Here is an 18,162-nt window from a genome sequence, read left to right on the forward strand (position 1 = left end):
GAGCCGGGATTAGAACCCGGGTCCTTCTGACTCCCAGGCCCGGCCTCTAAAATAAACAAATCAATAAACTTTGTTCATTTCTATTAATGTCCGTCTGCCCCTCTAGACTGTAAGCTCGTCGTGGGCAGGGAGTGTGTCCTGTTGCTCTGTCGTAGTCTCCCAAGCGCTCATAGTGCAGTGTCCTACACACAGTAAGCGCTCAGTCAATTCGATAGATCGATCGATCGATTGACTTTGGGGTCGCCAAGCTCCGGGGTCATGAGGTTGGAGTGCCATCTGGCTCTGGGAACCGGCAGGATCTTCGGTTTTTGGGGGAGTCTCAGAAGTGAGGTGAGGGGGTGGGGTCGTCGTGTGAGGGTGGGATGGAGATGTCACGCCGGGGAGGTCGGCAATAACAGTAGTGGTGTGTGTTTAGCGCTTATTATGTGCCTAGCGCTGTGTTAAGCGCTGGGATAGATGGAAGATCAACAGGTCCCACTTGGGGCTCGCAGAAGAAGTAGGAGGGAAAACAGGGATCGAATCTCCATTTTGCAGATGAGGGAACTGAGGCCCAGAGCAGTGAAGCGACTCGCCCAGGGACACATCACAGGTAAGTGGCGGAACCAAGATTAGATCCCAGATCCTCTGAGGCCCGGGCTCTTTCCACTGGGCCACGCTGCTTCCCCACCCGGACCTCACAGTCTAAGGGTGTGGCAGAGGGCAGAACAAGGATTGAATCCCCATTTTACACATGAGAACACTGAGGCACAGAGAAGTGGGAATAAAATACCTGCTCTCCCTCCTAATAATAATAATAATTGTGGTATTTTTTAAGTGCTTACTATGTGCCAGGCACTATTCTAAGCGCTGAGGTAGATCCAAGATAATTGGGTTGGACACCGTCCTGTCCCACGTGGGACTCACAGATGATGGAACTGAGGCACAGAGAAGCAAAGTGACTTGCCCAAGGTCAACAGCAGGCAAGTGGTGGAACCGGGATTAAAACCCATGACCTTCTGACTCCCAGGCCCAGGCTCTAGCCACTAGGCCACACCGCTTCTCCTACTTAGATGTCAACCCTGGATGGGACGGGAACTGTGTCCGACCATAGTTTGTTTATTGATATTCACGTCTGTCTCCCCCTTCGACTGTAAGCACCTTGTGACACGCAATGTGCCTGTATTTTGTCGTACTCTCACAAGGGCTTCGTCCATTGCTCTGCGCATAGTAAATGCTTGATAAATACGGTTGATTGATCGATTGATTGAATTATCTTGTGTCTCCCCCAGGGTTTGGTCTCAGGATGGGCACACACTAAACACAGACTCTTGTGTGTTACGCACACAGTAAGCGCTCGATAAATATGATTGATAGACTCTGAGCCCCATTCGGGGCTTAGAACGGTGCTTGGCACAGAGTTAGCGCTTAACAGATACCATGGAAAATAGCACTATCATTATTAGATGAGAAACGTTCAATGCATATCAAAGGATGGAGATGGTGGGGGGAGTCTGTGCTGTGGCAGGTCACTCTGGGGGTGAGAGGTTGATAGGCGAGTGTGCCCGGGTGACACTTGGCTGGGGGGACACGACAGGTGCGTATACTTTGTGTCTTAAGGAAGTCGAACCTGTGAAGTGTGTACCGTCTGATGCAGCGTGTCGGGAACCCTATGTTCTGCTGGGTACCTGGACTTTTTTTAATGGTATGTGTTAAGCGCTTACTATGTGCCCGGCACTGTACTAAGCACTAGGTTGGATACAGTCCCTGTCCCACATGGGCTCACAGTCTTAATACTCATTTTACAGATGAGGTAACCGAGGCACAGAGAAGTGAACCGACATGCCTAAAGTCGCATAACAGGTACGTGGCGGAGCCGGGATTAGAACCCAGATCTGTGCTCTTTCCACTGGGCCACGTTGTGTGACCAGGTTCCCACGGATCCATCAGTGGTATTTATTGAGCGCTTACCATGTGCAGAGAGAACACTGTACTGAGCACTTCGAGGGACGGCGACGTCATGCGGGTAAGTGGAATTATACATCTGTGACGTGTTTCAGAGGTGTCGTGTGTCTCCGGCCCCCAGGCCCAGCCTACTTTACAGCTGTCCTTAGATTATAAACTCCCTGCGGGCAGGGAATGTGTCCGTTATATTGTCGTATTCGACTCTCCCAAGCGCTCAGTATTCACTCATACTTATCGAGCGCTTACTGTGTGCAGAGCACTGGACAGAGCGTTTGGACGAGGACAGCAAGAAACAGACACATTGCCTGCCCACGAGCTTCCAGTCTAGAGGTTCAGTGCTCTGCACACAGTAAGCGCTCAATAAATGCAATTGACTGACTGACTGTCTCCCCCTCTAGACTGTCAGCTTGTCGTGGCTGGGGATTGTGTCTGTTATATGGCTGCACTGTACTCTTCATTCAGTAATATTTACTGAGCGCTTACTATATGCAGAGCACCGTACTAAGCACTTGGAATGTACAATTCGGTAACAGATACTCTTCCAAGCGCTTAATAAAGTTGGTATTTGTTAAGCACTTACTATGTGCAGAGCACTGTTCTAAGCGCTGGAGTAGACACAGGGGAATCAGGTTGTCCCACGTGGGGCTCACAGTCTTAACCCCCATTTTACAGAAGAGGTCACTGAGGCACAGAGTAGTTAAGTGACTTGCCCACAGTCACACAGCTGACAAGCGGCAGAGCCGGGATTCGATCCCATGACCTCTGACTCCAAAGCCCGTGCTCTTTCCACTGAGCCACGCTGAGTACAGTGCTGGGCACACAGTAAGCGCTCAGTAAGTCTAAACGACCGACCTGCGTATTTGTTTCGGTTGGAGCGCAAACCCTTGATGTCCGCTATGTCTATCGCATCTCTCATTGTGTTTCTGGGGGGGCGTCTGGGCCCCGGGGACATCGTGTGGACGCGTGTGACCGTGGTAGAGACGTCGCGAGGCCGTGGGAGATGTCTCGGGCGTAGGGTGTGTTTCCGTCAGCGGGTCTGTGTCTCTGAGGTTGTGGGAGGGCTCAGAGGGGAGCTGGGGGAGGGACGGCGGACCCTAAGGTTAAAGAGGGGTAGGGGTCGGGGTGGGTCGACCCCCTTCTCCTACCCTCCGCCCCCCCCACTTCACTTCCCCCTCGCCCCAGATAGGGGATCACTCACCAAAACTTCCTGGACTGGCTACTTCCTAAACATTCTGACCTCCCCCGCACCTATAGAATAGATGCTCATTGTGACCCTCCCCACCCCAGAACCTACTGAGGGGTCGGAGGTCAGGTGGAAGGGGTGGGGGCAAGGGAAGCGTTCTGGGAAAAGGGAGCGGGGAGGGGGGGAAACAGGATGGCCTTTTTTTATTATAAATGGTCTTTGTGAAGCGCTCACTAGGTGCCAGGCGCCGTACTAAGCGCTGGGATAGAGAGGCGTCCATCCCCTTGATTCTATTTATCGTGATCAAGTTGTCTTGTCTTGTCCGTCCGTCTCCCCCGATTAGACCGTGAGCCCGTCGACGGGCGGGGATGGTCTCTATCTGTTGCCGAATTGCGCGTTCCAAGCGCTCAGTCCAGTGCTCCGCACATAGTAAGTGCTCGATAAATACTACCGAATGAATGAATATAAACTCGTCAGGTGGGACGCTGTCCCGCATGGGATCCGCGGCCTTCGTCCCCATTTTACAGATGAGGGAACCGAGGCTCAGAGAAGCGACGTGACGGGCCCAAGGTCACCCAGCAGCCAAGCGGCAGGGCCGCGATCGGAACCCAGGTCCTCCGACTCCCGGGCCTGGGCCGTAGCTGCTTTCTTTGACGCGTTCCAGGTCGGGGAATCCTCGGTGGGCGTGATCCCGTACCGTGCGGGGCTTTATCGACGGTGTCCGTTGAGCGCTCGCTGTGCGCCAGACCCTGGCCTAAGCACTGGGGTGGAGAGAAGTGAAACACGGCCCGCGTCCCCCGTGGGGCTCACGGTCTTCGTCGCCCACCCGAGGCCCAGAGGAGGGAAGCGACCGGCCCCGCGTCCCCCGGGAGAGACGCGGCGGAGCGGGGACGGGACCCCGCGGCCTTCCGACTCCCGGGCCCGGGCTCCGGCTGCCGGGCCGCACGGCTCCGTCGCTCGGGGCGAGGAGCGTGTGTGTCGGTGATCGCGTCCGTCGTGGGGGGACCGGGCGACCCCGCGCCCTCTCGCCTGTGCGGCCTCGTGGCCGCCGGGGTCAGGGGTGTCCCCGGTCGCCCGGTCCCGGCCTTGCGTGCCCGGGCCAGGGTCCTGCGGGTGGGGGGTTGGGGTCCCGCGTCCCTTGGCCGGCTCTCGGCTTGGGGGGCGTCGTGTTGTGTCCCCGGGCCAACGGGCCGGCCTGCCCCCCGGGGGCCCGAGGGGGGCAGTGGACGCGTGTGAGGCCGTGTATGTGTGTGTGTGTGTGTGTGCGCGGGGGGGGGGGAGGGGGGCCGGGATGATGTCAGCGGCGGCGGCGGGGCCGGGCCCGGGGCCGGGCGGCGGGGGGCGGGGGGCCGGAGCCGGAGGACCAGGAGCCCCGGGTTACGGGCCGGCGGGCGCCCCGGAAACCCCGGAGCCCCCGGAAGCCGGAGCCGGAGCCCGGAACGGCCGGAGCCGCCGGAGCCGCCGGAACCCCCGGAGCCCCCGGAACCCGGAGCGGGAGCGGCGGCGGCGGCGGGGCCGGGCCCAGGGCCATGAGCCGGGCCCGGGCGCGGAGGCCACAGCCCAGACAGGTGGGGGAGGCCCGGGGGGCCCGGCATGCGGGGAGGGCGGCGGCGGCGGCGGCGGCGGGGCCCGCCTCTCCGCCCCGACCCGGGGTTTGGGGCGCGGGATGGTGGGGGGGGGGGGCGCCCGCCTTCCAACACCCACCTCCCCCACCGGTGACGTCTGGGTCGGTGCGGGGAGGGGAGGACCAACCGGGGCCCCTTTGCCCCCCCTCCCCTCCTCCCGACCCCCAGGTTACAGGCGGCTGGGTCCGGAGCGGGGGGGGGGGGGGGGCGGGCCCGGCCCGCAAGGGGTTAATCCTGCAGGCCCCTTTGCCCCCCCGGGTCGGGCGGCTCCGGGGGTCGCCGGGGGTCGCGGTGCGGGGCCGTGACGCGGCTGGAAGTGCGATGGCGTAGGACGGGCGGGCTGGTGGCAGGGGCGCCCGGCCCGAATGGAATCGTGTGTGCGCCTCATGTGATGGGGGTTTGGGGGGGCCGGGGGCGCCCACGGGGCGCTAGGAAGATTTGTGTGCGTCCGGGAAGTGTCGTTTGGTGTCTCCGTGGGGCGGGGGAGGGGGGCGACGGGACGGACTAGGGGTCTAGATTGGAGAGAGGGCCCGTAGGGGACGAGGTAGATTTTTGTGTGTCCGGGAAGTGCCGTTTTGTGTTTCCGTGGGGGGCACTGGGGGGGGTCTAGATCGGGGAGGGGGCCCTCGGGGGGTTAGGTGGATTTTTGTGGGTCCGGGAAGTGTCGTTTTGTGTTTCGGTGGGGGGGGGGGCCGGGGACAACGGGTGTAGACTAGGGAGGGGGCCCTCGGGACGAGGTCGATTTTTGTGTGTCCGGGAAGTGTCGATTGATGTTTCGGGGGCGGGGGGCGCGGGGGTCGTGTACGTGTGTGTTTCGGAGGGCCGTTGGGGTGGTCGAGCGGGCGGGACACGACAGGGTGGGCACACACACCTCGTGTGACTTTTGGAGGGTAGATCGGCGTTTTGGGGGGAGGGGGGGCGCCCGCCTTGCGCGCGGTTTCCGCACAGACCCGACGATGTTGTGTCGGGCCGGTGCGCGGTGGGGCGGGGGGGCGGGGGGCCCGTCCGTCGTGGCGTTGGACTCCGAGTTCAGCGGGGTAACGTTGGGCCGCCGAGCCCGCTCGCCCAGATGCGCCGGGATGTGGGCGCGGCGTCGCTCTATTTGGGGGTTCGGGGCTGATATCCGGGGAGCCGGCGGGGGTACGTCGTAGGCTCGGCGGTCGGGGGGGCGCCTTTGTGGTCTGTACGCCGTGGGGAGGTGTGTATGTGTGTGTGCGTCACTCTCGTGGTGGGCCCGGCCAGCCTTTGTGTGGCCGTGTGATGCGACCGGGGAGGCGAGCCGGGGCGCGGGGTGCCGTCCCGCCTCTGCGGGATCGTCCGGGGGTCGCGGAGGCTTTGGGGCCGGGGACCCGCCTGGGGCGCGGACCTCCTCGCCGGGTTGAACGTCGGGCACGGTTTCCCCGGGCCCGGGCGTCCGGGGAATCCGGGGGACACGGCTCATGTCGTCGTCGCGCCGTCTGGACGTCGTGGAAGTGCGTTGGGAGGATGGGGGGGGGCGGCGCGGGGAGCGGAGAGCGCCGTCGGGAACGTCCTCGTCGCGGCGGGGATCGCGGGGCGCCCCGGGGACGTTTTCAAGTGCGAACGCGTGCGAGGCGGAGGCCGGCGTGTCGACGGACGTCAGGGGAACGGGTTTTGGGTCCCGTGGCGGGGTGGCGTGTCCCGCTCTGATCACGCGTACGCCGTCACCGTCCAGAAGCCTGGTTGCGTTGCGACCGTGTGACGTCTCTTCACGACCGGATCGTGTAGCGGGGGTGGGTGGCGGGGGGGGGGGGGGGGGGCGACCTATGAAGCAGGGGGCGGGGAACGGTGGAAGTCGGGCGACCGGGAGTCGGGGACGAAAGGAGGCCGGGTGCGACGGTGGGAGTCGGGGGACGCGTGTGGATTTTGGGGGCACCGGGCACGTCCGTGTTAACGGGGACGTAGCGTTGGGTGCCGCTGAGGTGGAACTAAGAAACTGGGGGTTTCCGGTCCCCGTGTGCCTTCCGAGCCCGTGTCTCTCGGCCTTTCCGTCCCGCGACGGCGGTCTCCTCGGGGTCTCCGTTTCCGTCGCTCTTCCCCGTCCGCCCCATCAGCCGAGGCCGTAACCGCTTCGATCTCGTCCCCTCCTCGGTCCTCCTCCCCGTGAGCCACTGGGGGTGAGGGGGAGCCCAGGAACTCCTCCCTTCACGGGGGGACCCAGGCCAAGTTGAGTCTGGGGGTGGGGGCGCGCACCCCCTCCCCCCCAGTCATTTCCTGGTCAAAGCCGTGTTTCCGGGATTTTCTCCGCCCCTTTGGCTTGGGCCTCCTGGAAAAGGGAGCGTGCCTTATGTGTGTGTCCGTGTGAGCGATCGTGGGTGAATGTGGTTCGGCGATTGTGCGTCGGGTCTGTTTACTTGCGTAGGCCCGCCGGGGTGAACCCGACTGAGGTCCCCGTTGTGTCGCCGGGGCCTGGGTCCGGCCGGCCGTTCGCGTGAGCGTAGGTCGAGCGTCCTGGCCGGAGGCGCGGGGTTGAGGAGGCTGCCGACGTTAGCGGAACCTCCGACCGAGCCTCAGCCTCCCTCTGGCCCCCAAGTATCCAGAGAGGAAAACAAGAGTCTTATTGTTGTATCGTCCTCTCCCCGGCGCTTAGTCCAGTGCTCTGCACACAGAGAGCGCTCAGTAAATATGATCGACTGACTGGCTGCGCCGCCGCCCCCCCCCCAACACACACCCATTAGCCTCGCCCAAATGCTTTCAAGGACCCCGGGGGCGTTGGCCCCCAGTCAGCAGGCTCGGGCTGGGAAATTCTGGTCAGAGAGCAGGCCTGGGGGGCAGTGGAGGGGATTGAGGAAGAATAATAATAATCATGATGGTATTTGTTAAGCGCTTACTATGTGCCAAGCACTGTTCTAAGCGCCGGATGATTTTCGCCCACCGGGCCACCCTCGCTAGCCCCCCGGGGTACCCACCCCCCCATCCAGTTGCCCATCCCCTCTCATCTTTCGCTCCATTCAGCGACCCAGGCCTCCCACCGCCCCGGCCCGAAGGCCATCGGTTTAGAAAAATATGCACCCAACCTTCCATTTTCCCTACTCACGGTAGGCCTAGAAAATGGAAATCCACAGTAATCTACTTTTGGAGAGGCCAAAGAAGATGGATCGAGTTTCCTCTCCCCACCCCCATCACCTGTAGGCGGGAAGGGGGGTGGGTAGAGAGGCAGCGTGGCCCGGTGGGTAGAGCCCTGGGCCTGGGAGTCAGAAGGACCCGGGTTCTAATCCCGGCTCCGCCGCTTCCCTGCCTTGTGACCTTGGGCCGGTCCCTCGGCTTCGCTGGGCCTCCGTTCCCTCATCTCTAAAATGGGGGGGGGGAAGAAGGCGAGCCCCACGTGGGACGGGGACAGTGTCCAACCCGATGAGCTTGGATCGACGCCCGCGCTCAGCACAGTGTCTGGCGCAGCGCTTAGAACAGTGTTCTGCACATAGTAAGCGCTTAACAAATACCAACATCACTATAACAAGTGCTTACCAAGTACCGTTACAAAAAAAAAAGAAAGTGAAGGTCCCGAATGAGACGAAAGCTGAAGAATAACGATAATAATCGGGGTCCTTGTCAAGGGCGCACCACGTGCCGAACACTGTTCTACACGCTAGGGCGCACACAAGCTCATCCGGTGGGACGCCGGTCCCTCCCGATGCTCGCACTCTCATCCCCATTTTACGGCCGAAGGAAGGGGCACGGAGAAGCGAAGTGACCGGCCCAAGGTCACGGAGCAGACGCGAGGCGGAGTCGGGATTAGAACCCAGGACCTGGGGACTCCCGAGCCCCCCCACCCCCCCCCCCGCTCTACCCCTCAGCCACGCCGCTCCCGAACCGGTCGGACCTCGAGGGTCCCACTGGGTCTGAACCGGCGGCGGACGGGAGAGGCCGCTCCGGCCACCGGCCAATGAGACGAGATCATGCAAATGATCCGGCGCCGAGAGGAGCCTCCCGGCCAATGGGAAGGGGGGTATGCAAACGACCGCTATGTGGTGCAGCCACTTATCATGCGAGACCGGGAGGGCCGAGCCTTGCGTCAGCCAATGGGGCGGCGCCGGCTAACGAGGCCGCCTCCGCGGGCCAATGAGAAGGGAGACGTTCGCGAGCGGTCGGAAGGGACCGGATGAATGAATCGATCCGGCTCGATTCGGGCCAATGAGGGAGGGCCGGTCCCGGCGAGTTAGGGGAGCTCGGGGGCCAATCAGGTGGCCCGTGGCGATCGGGAAGGCGGGGCGGGATCAAGTGGCGGGGGGAACCGGGAGGGGAGGGGGCGCCCGGCGATGGCGCCTCAACACCCCCTCCCCCACCCTCCCCGCCCCCCTTCTCTTTCCTTCTCCAGAGGGAGGAGACGCCGCTTGAGCCAAGGACCGGAGCCAAGACCCCCCCTCCCCCACTCCATGTTGACCTCGTTCGCAGGTGAGGCCCGGAGGGTGGGGGCGGGCGAGGGGCCGGAGGGGCCCCGGGACGGGGGACCGGGATGACCGGGCTGGACGGATCGGTTTTTTTGGCTGGGGAAGTGGACAAAAATGGGATGCCTGGAACTGGGGGCGGGGCGGTGACGTGGGCCCGGGAAAGCGCCAATCCCGGTCTCCCCCTGCCTGACCCCGGGTCCCCCCCCCACGCCACCCCGAGGCCCAGTCCCTCTCCAGCCAGTCTGACCTCTGACCCCCGCACCGCCACCCTCGGGTGTCCCCGCTGCCATCCCGGGCCCGGCCCGTGGCTCCCGACTCTCCATCCGTCCTGCTTCTCCTGCCCCTTGACCCCGGGCTCCGCGTCCCCGCCTGGAGACTCTCCGCCTTCGGCGTCTTTCCGCCCCCGACCCGCGTCCTCGCCTCCCTGAACTCCGACGTGACGTCGGCCCTCCGAACGAGCGGAGCCCCGGTCCCGCCCGACGCCTTGACCCCCTCGGTCCCCGACCCGTGACCCCGGGCCCACGCCCTCCGACCTCGCCTCGATCGCGGACCGGCCGCCGGGTCGCGGATGGCTTCCGACGGCCCTCCGCCTTCCGCTGCCCCCCGACCCTTAGCCTTCGGCTTCGCCCCGCCGCCCTCGATCACGCATCTCCGGTAGTCGGCCCTCCTCCTCGACAAAGTCCCCGATCTCGGCTCGCCCTGCCCTTCCCGCTCCCGAGCTCTGGCCGTCCTCCTCCCCGCCCCGGGGCGACGGAGAATCAAGGGTGGGGGGTGGCTCGGGGCGGCGGGAGGGGGCCGGGGGGCCCGTCCCGACGCCCCGCGTCTCTCCCCCGCCCCCGTCTCCCCGCAGGCCGTCGCCATGGCGCCCCCGGCGGAGGTGAGCGACCCCGGCGCACGCCCCGGCCCTCCTGCGCCAGCTGAACGAGCAGCGGCTGCACGGCCTCTTCTGTGACGTGACCCTCATCGCGGGCGACACCAAGTTCCCGGCCCACCGCAGCGTCCTGGCCGCCTCCAGCCCCTTCTTCCGCGAGGCCCTGCTGGCCCCCCCCGGCCCCGCCCCCGCCCGGCGGCCCGGCCCCGCCCCCGCCGGCCCGGGTCCTGGAGCTGCCCGGCGTCCCCGCCGCCGCCTTCTCCGACGTCCTCAACTTCATCTACAGCGCCAGGCTGGCCCTGCCGGGCGACGACGCGGGCGCCGCCCAGATCGAGGCCCTGGGCCGCCGGCTGGGCATCCCCCGCCTGCAGGAGCTCGGGGACGGGGACCCCTGGGGGGACCGGGCCGAGGGCCAGGACGAGTGGGCCGGCGACGAGCCCGGGACCACCAAGACGCCGTCGCCGGCCCGGGCCGCCCCGGCCGCCGCGGCACCGGCCGCCCCCCGCCTGCCCCGGCCCCGCCGGCCCCTCTCCTGCCCCCGGTGCGGCAAGGGCTTCATCCACGCCAAGAGGCTGCAGACGCACGAGACCCAGTGCCGGAGGAGCGCCGGGCGGGCGGTGGGGGCGGCGTGGACCCGTCCCCGCCCTGGCCCCCCCGAGCCCGCGCCCCCTCCTCCCCCGCCGCCCGCGCCGCCCCTGGCTGCGGCCGCCTACCGGGCCGGGCAGGAGCACCTGGTCAAAGTGGTCGGGGGCCACCTGCTGTACGTGTGCGCCGCCTGCGAGCGCAGCTACGTCACCCTGTCCAGCCTGAAGCGCCACGCCAACGTCCACTCCTGGCGCCGCAAGTATCCCTGCCGCTACTGCGAGAAGGTCTTCGCCCTGGCTGAGTACCGCACCAAGCACGAGGTCTGGCACACCGGAGAGCGGAGGTGAGGGGGAGCGGGAGCAGGAGGAAGAGGAGGCTGAGGAGGAGGAGGAAGGAGAGGAGGAGAAGGAGGAGCAGGAAAAAGAGGAGGAGGAGGAGGAGCAGTGCGGCCTAGCAAAAAGAGGCCGGGCCTGAGAGACGGAGGACCGCACTTGTCATCCCGGCTCTGCCACTTGTCTGCCGGCTGACCTTGGGCAAGTTGCTTCGCTTCTCCGGGCCTCAGTGTCCTCATTGGCCAAATGGGGAGTCCATACCGGTTCTCCCTCCTACTTAGGCTGGGAGCCCCACGTGGGACCCGATGATCTTGTATCTACCCCCCGGCACTTAGGACGGTGCCTGGCACATATAGTAAGCGCTTAAAAGAGAGATGATTCAAAAAAAATAAAATAAGGTGAGGGGCCTGGCGTGGCAGGTGGTGATGGGACCGGGGCCGGGGGTCCCCCTGGGTGAGAGAGAGAAGGGAGAAAATCTGGAGAAGTCCAAGATTAGACTGTGAGCCCGTCATTGGGCAGGGATCGTCTCTATCCGTTGCCGAATTGTACATTCCAAGCGCTTAGTACAGTGCTCTGCACATAGTAAGCGCTCAATAGATACTATTGAATGAATGAAGATGCAGCCAGACTGACGGAGAAGGCTCATCATACCATTCATCGCCACGTTGGAATCATCACCACGTTGCTTAAGCGCTTCTTATTCTTAGAAATAATAATAATAACTACGACTCCAATGGTATTTGTCAGGTATTTACTCTGTGCCAAGCACTCTAAGGATCGTCAGGTCAGGTCCGATCCCTGTCCCACACGGAGCTCATGGTCTGAGGCGAGAGAGAATGGAGATTGAATCCCCGTTTTCCAGATGAGGAAACTGAGGCACAGAGAAGTGAAGGGACTGGCCCGAGATTACACAGTAGGCGAGCGGCACAAGCGGGATTAGGACTAGGCAGAGCTCTGAGTGAAGCTGAAGCAGGCGAGATGGGGGTCCCATCTGCCTCCCCCCCGCACTCCCAGGGACTCACAGTCTGAGACCCTGACTTTTGTTTTCAAATGGTATCTGTTAAGCGCTTACTACGTGTCAGACACTGATCTGAACGCGGGGGTAGGTACGAGTTAATTAGGTTGGACACGGTCCCCGTCCCTCACGGGGCTCACCGGCTCAGCAGAAGGGAGAACAGGCACCGACTCCCCATAATGATAATTAGACTACGTGTTAAGTGCTTACTACGTGTCAAACCCTGATCTAAGCGCTGGGGTAGATGATAGTAATAATGTTGGTATTAAGCGCTTACTACGTGCAGAGCACTGTGCTAAGTGCTGTGGTAGAGACAGGGTAATCAGGTTGTCCCACTTGGGGCTCACAGTCTTAATCCCCATTTTCCAGGTGAGGGAACTGAGGCACCGAGAAGTCAAGTGACTTGCCCGGTGTCACAGAGCCGACAGGAGCCGTAGCCGGGATTAGAACCCATGCCCTCTGACTCCTAAACCCGTGCTCTTTCCACGCTGCTGCTCTGATACAATGCCGGCTCCGCCACTTGTCTGCTCTGCGGCCTTGGGAAAGTCACTTCACTTATCTGGGCCTCGGTTCCCTCCTCTGCCAAGTGGGGGTCCAATCCCCGTGAGCCCCAGGAGGGTCCCGACGAGCACACGTCTACCCCGGCGCTCGACACGTAGTGAGCGCCTAACCAAGACCGGGCCTAACCAAGACCACGGCGACGATTACCCTTAGCCCGGCAGAGGCGGGGCCGGGAAAGAGGCGGGGGCCGATCCGGGAAGGGAGACGAGCGGCGGGGAGAGAGACGTGGCTGGGGTGAGGAGATGGGTGGTGGGGGGCGGAGGGGAGGTACGGAAAGAGCCCCGGAGCGGAGTTGGGGGTGCGGCGGGAGGGGAGGGGTGGCCCTGAGACCCTCCCCCGGCCCGTCGACCCTCAGGTACCAGTGCATCTTCTGCTGGGAGACCTTCGTCACCTACTACAACCTCAAGACCCACCAACGCGCCTTCCACGGCATCAGCCCGGGCTTCCTGGCCAGCGAGAAGACCCCCAACGGCGGCTACAAGCCCAAGGTCAACACCCTCAAGCTTTACCGCCTGCTGCCCATGCGGGCCCAGAAGCGGCCCTACAAGACGTACAGCCAGGGCGGGGCGCCCCTGCCGGTCGCCCCCTCCGCCCTGGCGCCCCCGGCCCCGGGGGACGCCCCGCCGCCTCCGCCGCCGCCCCCCGCCCAGGAGCCGCGGCCCGAGCCCGGGGTCGCCCCGTCCGTCATCACCTTCGGCCGGCCGGCCCCGTCGGTCATCGTGCACAGCGGGACCCTGGCCGGGGCGGTGGCGGGGCCCGTGGCGGCCACCCCGGCCCCCGCCCTGCCGGGGGGCCAGGCCGCCTCGGTCATCGCCTACAGCTGCCCCCCACGGCCGCCCAAGAAGCGGGAGTACCCGCCCCCCGTGGGGCCGGCGGCGGGGATGACGACGGCGGCGGCGGCGGCGGGGACGACCGAGGAGGGGCCGGAGCCCAAGGGCCGCGGCGCCCGCCCCGCCCGCACCCTCACCTACACGGCCAAGCCGGCGGGCGCGGGGCCGGCGAGGGCCGCGGCGGGGCGGGCGGGGGCGGCGCCCCGGGCGGCTCCGGGGGGCCCCCGCCGCTCTGCCAGATCACCGTACGGATCGGCGAGGAGGCCATCGTGACCCGGCGGATCTCGGAGACCGACCTGCGGCCCGGCGAGACACGGGACGGCGGGGGCGACGGGGAGAGCGAGGACGAGGAGAGCGAGCGGGAGGCCGGCGGGGACGGGGACGAGCTGTGGCGGCCCTACTACTCGTACAAGCCCAAGCGCCGGGGCTGCGGCGGGGGGCCCCCCAAGGTCCGCCGGGCCCCCCGCGGCTGGCGGCGGAAGCCGGAGCGGCGGCCCGCCACGGGATGGGGGGACGACGGCGCCGGGGCCGAGGCGGGAGCCGGGGGCGAGGCCTCCCCGGCGGGGCGGGCCGGCGACTGGAAGCACCAGTGCGGGGTCTGCGGCAAGAGCTTCTCGGCCCTGAAGAAGCTCCGCAAGCACCAGGAGGCCCACGGGGGCGCCCAGGCGGCCCGTGCCGGCCGCAGGCCGTCGGCCCGCTTCGCCTGCCCGCACTGCGCCAAGGTGTGTAAGACGGCGGCCGCCCTTGGCCGGCACGCGCAGCGGCACGCGGGGGAGCGCGCGCCCCCGGGCGGAGGCGGCGGAGCCCCCACGGCCGTCATCGCCTACACCAAGGGCCCCGGCGGCGGGGCCTCGGGCGCCCGAGGGCCGGGGCCGGGGCCCGGACAGGGGCCGGGCGTCAAGGAGGAGGAGGCCCCGCAGGAGATGCACGTGTCGTCGTCCAGCGGGGAGGCCGGCCAGGGCGAGGCGGCGGCGGGCGAGGCGGCGTCCCTGCAGGACCCCGTCATCTCGGGCGGCGAGGAGCCCGCCGGCTACCCGCCGCAGGAGTTCCCGCTCCCCCTCGTGGGGCCCCGGGCGCGCCGGGAGGGCTGCGCGGCCGCGGCGGCCGAGAAGGGTGGCGGGGGAGGGTACCCCAGCGCCATCCAGTTCGGGGGCGCCGGGGACGGGGAGGCCGGGCCCAAGGTGGCCTTCTACCCGGAGCCCTACCCCCTGGTCTACGGACCGCAGCTCCTGGCCGCCTACCCCTACAACTTCGGCAACTTGGCCGCCCTCCCCGTGGCCCTCAATATGGTCCTGCCCGACGAGAAGGGGGGGGCCCTGCCCTTCCTCCCGGGGGTCTTCGGCTATGCCGTCAACCCCCGGGCCGCCCCCACCCCGCCGCCCGCCGCGCCCCAGCCCGCCCCCCTCCCGCCCCCTGGGCGGCCCGGCGGGGAGGGGGCCGGAGCGGGGGGCCGGAGCGAGGCGGGGAGGGGCATGTGAGGGCAGCTGGGAGGGCTGGGGGGGAGTAGGGGAGGACTCCCCCCCCCACGCGCTAAAAAAAACCTCTCCGTCACCGGCCCCCCGCGCTCTCCCTGTCACCCTCTTTTCGGCTGGCTATCCCGCCCCGTCCCCCTCCTCCCATCTCTGCCCCCGCCAGGAGGGTCTTCTTCTCTCAGTCCCCTGCCTCTCCCCCCCCCCCCCCCCGGGGTCTCCCGAGGGTGGGCCTTTTTTCCCCGGGAGAAGGCCGAGATGGCTTCTCCCCTTCCCGGAGTGAGAGCTCGAGGACCCCCACCGCTTCCCTCCCCCAGGGTCACAGAGGGGTTCGGGGAAGGAGAGGAGATGGCGGGGGGGGGGCGGGGGGGGATGGGGGCAGAACGGACATTCCCACCTCATCCCTCCTTCCTTCTCCGCCTCGCCCACACCTCAGGCCCGGGGGGGCAGAGGGGCCGAAAACGGGGGGGTCGGGGGTCAGGGTATCTCGTCGGTGATGCGGGGCCTACCGGGGCAGCATTGACGATGGGACAATTTAGCAATATTCTTAGGTAGATGTACACTCCCTGTCCCCCTCCCCCGCCGTCCTCCACACCCCACCCCCCCCACCGATGGACCCGGCCCCTCCCCGGTCACATTCCAGGGTCTCCCCGCGCCTCTTCCCACAGGGAAGACGGTAGCATCACCCATGCTCCGACCAGTCTGTTGGGATGTTTCCTGACCCCGTGAGGAGGGCGGGAGGGAGAACGTGGTGTCCTGGGAGTTCCCCGGTCCGTTTCCTCCGGCGCGCCTCCCTGACATTTCCAGGCTCCCCTGCCCCCCTCGCCCCCCATCTCACCCCACAGCTCGTCCCCATCGCCCTCTTCACAGTCGGTCCCTTGGAGAGTGGCACGGTTCCTACCCCGGCTCCGGTGATGGTCGCACCCCGGGCCGAACCCAGAGGAGAGGGGAGACGTCGAGTCCCGACGGCCTGCCCCGCTCTGGGCCAGACCAGGTGGAAAGGGGGAGGAAGGGGTCTCCCCCGCCACCCACCTATTCAGGGTCGGGGCATGTGTCCCCCCCACCAGACCTTTGGAGCAGGAGGGGAGGTCCTCGATCCCTCTCTGACTCCCTGCCCCGCCAAGAGAGGTCGTGGGGTCCGGGGAGGGATTGAGGCCGCGCTTCTCTTCCCGATTAAACCAAACATTGAGGGTGGGCCTTCTCGGTACCCCTGCCCCCGGGGACGGGGGGTCCGCGCCGATATTAAGACGAGTGTGGGGAGGGGGTTCTCAGGTCTAGCATCCCACCTGCCCCTCGGGGCAGCGGGCCTCTCCCGGGCAAGACCAAAGGGCCAGAAAAAGGTAGAGGCCGAAAACGCTGGCGGGCGGGGAAGGGCAGAGCTGAGAATTGCTTCCTTGAGGATGTGGGACGGACAGACAGCCCATTGGGATTTGCACACACGCACGCACACACACACACCCCCCCATACCCCAAAGCCTTTCCCACACCTCTGGGCCACCCCTAGTCTGGGGGAAGCCCCTGCCGCCTCCTCTTCGAGGCACCTGCTCTGTCACACTCCGGGACTGTTTCAGGGGCCTCTCCCGCCCCCCACCCCGCCCCGTACACGAATCAGCACCTTACACTCCGTCACTGGCTCAGCTTCCCCCCGCCTCTAGGGATGGGGAAGGGGAGGTCCAGCCGCGCCTCCCCCAGTCCCAGATAGTCTCCCCCACCTCCCCTAATTTGCACTAGTTAAACCCCAGTAGCGGGTGCCCCTCCATTTCCTTCCCCGCCCGGTAACTCTCCACCGAGGGCGGAGGCCAAGCCCCATTTCTCTCCCTCCTCGACTTGCCCCCTCTCCGTCGGCTTCGACCATCCCTCTCCCGCCACCCTGAGGGATAGGGGAAAGAGGTTGGGGGAGCGGGGACCAGTGGAGCTTAGGCTCTTCTCCCCCACCGGGGACCAGAAAAGGGGTGGAGAGGTCTGAAGAGGTAGGCCATCCAGGGAGAGGGGAGGACGAGGGCAGAGCATCCTAGGGCTGAGCCACCCGTGCTTCCGGCTAGCAAATCCAAATGGTGGCTGGCCCCCCTCCCTCCCTCCCCTGGTTGCAGGGGGTCAAGGCGACTGCCCTCCCGGCGCCATGGCCACGCTCCCCTGATCGCCTGGGCCAAGATGGCCGCCCTCCCGGCATCCTTCGCTGGGGGGGCAAGATGGTGGCCCCAACGAGGGGTCAGAGGGGCGATGGGTTTGGACCGTCCCCCTTCCCAGGCTCCCTTAACGCCCCTCACACCCTTCCCTCCAGGCAGCGGCCCGGAGTGGTGGTGGTGAGGGGGGCGAGGTCAGGAGAGGCCAGGGCCGAGAGGAGCGAGGAGCAGGGAATGGGGTGGTCTCCCTGTACATAACCAATCTCTGTGTGTGTCTCTTTGCACTTTTTTCGGTCTTGGCCGCCTCAAACGCGACGTAGAGTTTCCTACTGAATGTACCGAGCGCCGGTTTTTAAGAAAAATAAAACGATGGGATAAAAATAACAAAACAACAAAAAGAACAAAAAAAAAACAACCAATCACAAAAGACGCAATCTTGTTTCAGGCACTTTAGAGAAAAAAAAAAAAACTGCGGGAAAAGATAAATGCGAAAAAAAAAAGAGGAGAAGAAAAATATATATAAATATATATACACACATATATATCTATAGCGGACCCATGCGAGAGGTGGAGGTTGGGGGGGCGGCGGGGGCCGAGGGAAGGAGAGAGCGGAGCCGGGGATTTCCTGGCGCGGACCTCCAGGAAATTTGGAATTCCTGAAAATGGAGATTCCAGAAAATCGGATCTCCCCGCCACGTCAGGCCCTCTCTCCTTCCCCAGGAATCTTGGTGAGAGCGGGGGCCCTCTCCGGGCTGGTGATGCAAAGGGGAAGAAAGACAAAGAAGGAAAAAAAAAACCACACAAAAAAACCCACCCCTATAGCTCTATATATTAAGAAGCCAGAAATCTAGAGACAAAACCCAAATGATATTTATCTCTCCGCATCCGTGTGTGTACAATCTCTCCACCTTCTAGGCCAATAAATCAACCAGGCAACCGTAACTCTGCTCCGCACTTGGGGGTCTTTTGTGCTGTGTTTTTTTTTTGAAGGGGGGCTGGGGGGCGGTGGCACGAGGTGGGGGGGGGGGGCAAGAAGGCCTTTTTCAAAGACCCTACGGTGGGGAGCTGGATTGGGATGACACCCCCCACTCTAATCCCAGGTGGGCCAGAACTAGAATTCCCACAGGCCTTGAGAAGGAGGCTCCCCTCTCAGAGGGGGTGGGGGGGTGTTGTCGGCTCTTGGGAGTTTTAATTCTAGGTTGTCCCACTGAGGGAGCGCTT

General features: G+C 64.9%; 1 protein-coding gene across 1 annotated transcript; it reads left to right on the forward strand.

Annotated features, from left to right (window-relative positions):
• Positions 1–545: 545 nt before the first annotated feature.
• Positions 546–14,725, forward strand: ZBTB4 (zinc finger and BTB domain containing 4; the record flags this gene model as incomplete). Its single annotated transcript, XM_029056205.1, is given in 8 exon segments — positions 546–589; positions 1,785–1,839; positions 9,083–9,159; positions 10,006–10,041; positions 10,043–10,194; positions 10,196–10,954; positions 12,875–13,508; positions 13,511–14,725. Coding segments are annotated over 5 exon segments (2,787 nt in total), but the record flags the coding sequence as incomplete, so codon positions are not given.
• Positions 14,726–18,162: the final 3,437 nt, after the last annotated feature.

Source organism: Ornithorhynchus anatinus, chromosome X5, assembly GCF_004115215.2.
Source record: "Ornithorhynchus anatinus isolate Pmale09 chromosome X5, mOrnAna1.pri.v4, whole genome shotgun sequence".
Taxonomy (NCBI): Eukaryota; Metazoa; Chordata; class Mammalia; order Monotremata; family Ornithorhynchidae; genus Ornithorhynchus; species Ornithorhynchus anatinus.